Source organism: Centruroides sculpturatus, unplaced genomic scaffold (genome assembly GCF_000671375.1).
Source record: "Centruroides sculpturatus isolate CEXI.00-Female unplaced genomic scaffold, Cexi_2.0 scaffold4379, whole genome shotgun sequence".
Classification (NCBI taxonomy): Eukaryota; Metazoa; Arthropoda; class Arachnida; order Scorpiones; family Buthidae; genus Centruroides; species Centruroides sculpturatus.
In genome coordinates, this window is record NW_019388465.1 from 540 (window position 1) to 5,625 (window position 5,086).

Genomic DNA, 5,086 nt, shown 5'->3' on the forward strand with positions numbered 1-5,086 from the left:
TCATTTCAAATAATTCTAAACAGTAGCGTATTATCTCATAGACAAAAAAAAAAACAATTGCGTTTACCTCCAACCAACAGGTGGTCTAAGCCAATTTTTTATAAGGAAACACTTCCTTCAAAAAATTCCCACAAAGGAAAATGTCTGAAGAAATACAGTACATGGAAACCCTAATTTTAATTTTCCTGAGCCCTTTCAAGCTATAAAGAAATTATATACATTTTACATACGAGTTTATAAAGCAATATAAAATAAACTTACTTCGTCCTTAATGTTCATGGCGGGCTGAAAATTTCACCTTTATCCGATGCCGCAGATAGAGTAAACCATAAGAGTTCAATATCTGGCCAATCAGGTTCATCGTTATATTTAGAATTTACGAATCCAATTGTTTCCAGTGATCCTAGTGTTGTCAGTGGACCTAAAATAGTATAAAAACATAAACAAGTATTTGAAAATATTTGAAAGTAAGTATTGTATAAGGTGTTTATCTCAATCTTACCTGTGCCATTTATTAGGAATTCATTATAATGATCTACTGTAATACGTTCTGACAAGTAAGTAACAGTTTTAGCTCCAAAAAACAAACCAAATGTAGATGGATGTTCTTGAAAATTACTCCCAACTGGTAAATCTACTACAACAGGAATCTAAAATTCATATTATAAGTTATATTTGTGTAAAAATTATTAAAATTTTAGGCTAAAACAGTCATTACATTGAACCTCTCTAAAGTACGCTTTGGCCCAATTCCTGACAGCATTAGGAGTTTCGGGGAATTGAAGACCCCTGCAGATACGATCACTTCTTGTTTGGCATAAGCTTCGTACAACTTACCGTGGTGCTCGAATTTAACTCCGTAAGCACGATTGTTGTGGATCAATATCTATAAATGTAAAAAGTGTATTTATTTATTTATTTATTTTTACAAACCGTAAGTTGAAGACGAGTTACCTTGTGAACAAATGCTGAAGTTAGAATGGAGAGATTTCTTCTACCGCGTACAGGATTAATGTATGCTTTAAGAGTACCCCAACGTGCTCCCCTATTAATGGTTCCCTGAGGTGGTTGAAACACTGAAACGTTTTATATATTAAACAAATATAAATTCATATAATATTGAAAATATAGTGTGGTATGCTAGAATTAAGTGATTCTACAAAGAAATCTTAAATTAAGATGAGCGGATGCATCTAGTAGTTCAGAAGTTTGAATGAGTATAACCTGTGATCACTCAAAAATAATGGAGTAAACTGTGGTAGAGAAAGCTCATGAAATGTTCGCCAACGAACCAAAACTTCTAAGAGTGATACGTTGTTTTAGCAGAAGATTATATTTTGATTTTTCGAATATGTTTTTAGAAAAACAGCAGTATTGTGTTCGGTATGATAAAACACTAGTCCAGACAGTTTTCTAAATAAAATGTAGTTTTACATTCACAGATTTCAGAACTTTTATTCTCCTTGGTTTACCTTATTATCATAATTAATTCCGAAAATGTAAAATATATTTCTTTTTTACCTTTCAAATTTACATTTATTCTCTGATATTTTATTTTATATATTTTTAACTGAAAACTGTGTTTTATATTTAAAAGTAATAAAATACCATACCTGCCTGAGGCTCTGCATTAAAGTCTCCAATATCATATCCAATTTCTTTGGCTGCTTTCAAATAACCTTCTGTTATTGGTGCATGAAAAGGTACTGTATTAATGACAACATTTCCGCCAACACCGTGATAGCCTGTTTTACATTGTTTTTTATTAAATTACTCCACGTTTTATATTATATGAAAATAAAGTAAGAAAAAAGATATACCATTGTGTACATAACGGTAATCTCGATTATCTTCGAGTTTTAAAAAATAGGGAAAGACACTATTCCAATCCCAACCTGTGGCGCCAAGTTTTGCCCAGTTATCGTAATCTCGTTTGTTTCCTCTGACAAATAAGTTATAATTTAAAGTTGTGGTTCCTCCTAGCGCTTTTCCTGCTACAATATTATTTTGCTGGAAAGAAATAAAGTCGATTCAATTACAGAATTAATTTATTCTCTAGAAATGTTTTATTACAAATCACTTACTCTATTTTTAAGATTTTGACCTATGGTTTTACTAGGTACACTCGTAAAATTCCAATTGTATTTTGTTTGAGCTAAATTTAGAGGAGAAAATGGAACTTCAGATGCTAAAGGTGGCAATTCTCCCGCTTCTAATAGAAGAACTTTAATGGTTGGTGGTTTCGAAAGTCTATTGGCTATGACTGCTCCTGCTGAACCGGAACCAACTGCAGAAAGTAAATAGATGGTTGAATTTATATTATTCTATATTTTTTTTACGTGAAATATTTGGCTTTAGTACAAATTATAATGATGTAAGATATTTATCTGTTCGTTGTAGATACAACGAACAGATAAAATGCACTGTGTAAAATGTAACGAATCGGCACTTTACCAGTTTCGGCGATTTCAATTTAATTCGATGTTAGTTTTGATTGTTTGGAGATTTCAATAGCTCTTTTATTCAGAATATGTTGCAAATTTTACAGCTTGAAAAAGTAAAATTATACAGTATGCCAGAAATAACACTGATAATCAATGAGGATTGACTGTTGAATACCTTACTCATTATCATCTTAGACTTCAGGATGGGAAACATGTGTGATACGTAAGGTACAGTACTATACATTCTATTCATTCTATACATTCTATATATATATATATTCTATATGTCATACATTCTAATTCTTTTTTCTTATATATATGCCGAACGTGTTTCGGGTCTTTATTCATTTAGATATTATACATTTAATTTTCCGAAAATGTATAATAGTGTGGCTTTTGCCTTTCAAACACTAAGATACTTATATAAACTTGTATAAGCATTTAAGTTTTTTCGTAAATGTATAACACCAAAATGGAAAAAGCCGACAGAAGAGAAACAAAGACCCGAAACGCGTCTTGGCAAATAAAGAAAGAGAATTAAACAGATATAAAGAAAGTCTTGTGTCATTGTTATTACACTTCATTGCGTGAAATCATCAAATAAAAAGATTGATACAGTTTCATATAAAGAATGAATAGGATTTTAACTTGGAAAAGGGGCCGAAAATCGAAGAAAGCGTAGCAGAGCAAAAAAAGCAAGAAACGGAAAAAATATAAGCACAAAGAAGTTCACTTTATAGGGTGTTTCTGGTGTGATCTCAAAATTAAATGCAGCTATGAACCCGAAATTTGAACATCAAATGAATGACTCTGTCATAAAATATACGATGAGAAACTTAGAAATACCACACTAACGAAAGCCACACCCTACAACTACTCCCATTTCTTCGTAGAAATCTCCTCTACACTTCCTGATAACCCTGCTGATAACTCCGACTTTAAAGAGTGATACTGGTGACAGAACCAGTATCACTCTTTAAAGGATTCGATGACTAAAATATTAACCTAAATGATTTTTGTAAATAAACGAACATTAATTTATTAGGCACAACATTTTAATAATTCACGTTGATCACTTTTCTGCTCTGTAATATATCAGAGATGCAAAGTATAACAAAGTTCCAAGTTGGAGTTTCCTTTAGACCAATTCTTATTACAAAACGTAAAACTCTTTTTATTGCTTGGAGCTTAAAAGCCATTTATTAGGACAAGAGATAAAAAGAAATCTTGAACATCATCGTCAATGTACAGTACCTTTACAAGGGGGCTTTTATTTAATTTAAGTGTTGTACACTTTACACAAGTAGCTATTATCGTCTAATTCGCCTCCAGTTGCCAATGCTTAATTTGTTTGATTTTCTCGTCTTGTGTTCTTTCTGCACACTGAATTTGTTTATTATTATTAGTAGTAATAGTATTAAAATGTACTGTACCTATTAAAATTTAATTCGCTAAAATAAGCACCAAGTAAGAAAAGGTTAAGAAATAAGAATCTTTGTTAGATTAAAGAAACTTTTGGTTGCATGAGACAAACAGACAATTTGTAATTTCGAACCCTTCTCAGTATATAAGAATTTCTGTAAAATACAATATTGAAACGTTCGACATGGATAATCCAAATTATAAACTGTAATGAACGTTTACTATTGCTTTTATTTCTGAAATCATTAATCAACACCCATTTGAATGGAAAATAAAACAATTATATAGCCTAAATGTATTCAATAAAGAGTAACATATATTACTAATATAATTTAATGGGAAATTTTTAAATAGGTTTGATGTATTGCATAGTGTTATTTAAGAAATTACATAATTTCTTTTCTCTACTGGAAGTTCTTATGTAGTTAATCGAGGTTACTTGCTCCGAATCTTATCTCCATTCTCAAGATTAAAGGCAGACAAGCATATCTGTCCTTAATCTTGAAAAGCTAAGCGACAGTGAGAATTTATATGTCTACAATTTTATCAAATATCTATTTAACAATACCATTTTTTAAAACGTATTTAATCTATCATACGATCACTCACTTTTACACGAACTAAAAATTAAAATAATTTATGGAAATATAATAGTAATTTCAGTAGACATGTGTAATGTATAATCATCTTTCATTAACTTTAAGTAATAATAAATAATGAATTTATCAAATTTAAATATTAGTAAAATAAAAAAGACCTACCTATTATATAATCGAATACATTATTATGTTCAGCATAAGAAATACAAAGCTGAATCAATAAAACTATAGCAATATATTTTATATCCAACATATTGTGCTCTATGATGATTCAAGTTTAAGCAGCCTTTATATATCTTAACTGGTTACTTAAGACTTCATATTCAATGTTGTGATATTTATATAAATTGTATCTTATTAATGGCAAGGAACTGAAAATGGGGCAAAATCGACATATAGCCTATTTGTTTTATTAAAGTGCATAAGTAAAAGCATGGTTGAACAACGGTACCCTGAGGCAACACCAGTGTATATTAAAACACTTATATAATCAAGTAAATGTACGTAAATTTGTCAATAAAAAAATTAATTTAAAATAAATTAATTATTACTTTATTAATTTACATAAATGATTAAAAATCAATTGAAATTCAAGTCATTATTGAGGTCCGAACTTGTGTC

The 5,086-nt window shown here is 30.0% G+C and overlaps 1 protein-coding gene across 1 annotated transcript; it reads right to left on the reverse strand.

The window, feature by feature from the left end:
- Positions 1-298: 298 nt before the first annotated feature.
- On the reverse strand, positions 299-4,718 carry LOC111616950 (glucose dehydrogenase [FAD, quinone]-like; the record flags this gene model as incomplete). Its single annotated transcript, XM_023358302.1, has 8 exons — positions 4,628-4,718; positions 2,085-2,287; positions 1,821-2,010; positions 1,614-1,745; positions 955-1,076; positions 719-886; positions 503-650; positions 299-421 (listed from the first exon to the last, which is right to left on the reverse strand). Coding segments are annotated over exons 1-8 (1,177 nt in total), but the record flags the coding sequence as incomplete, so codon positions are not given.
- Positions 4,719-5,086: the final 368 nt, after the last annotated feature.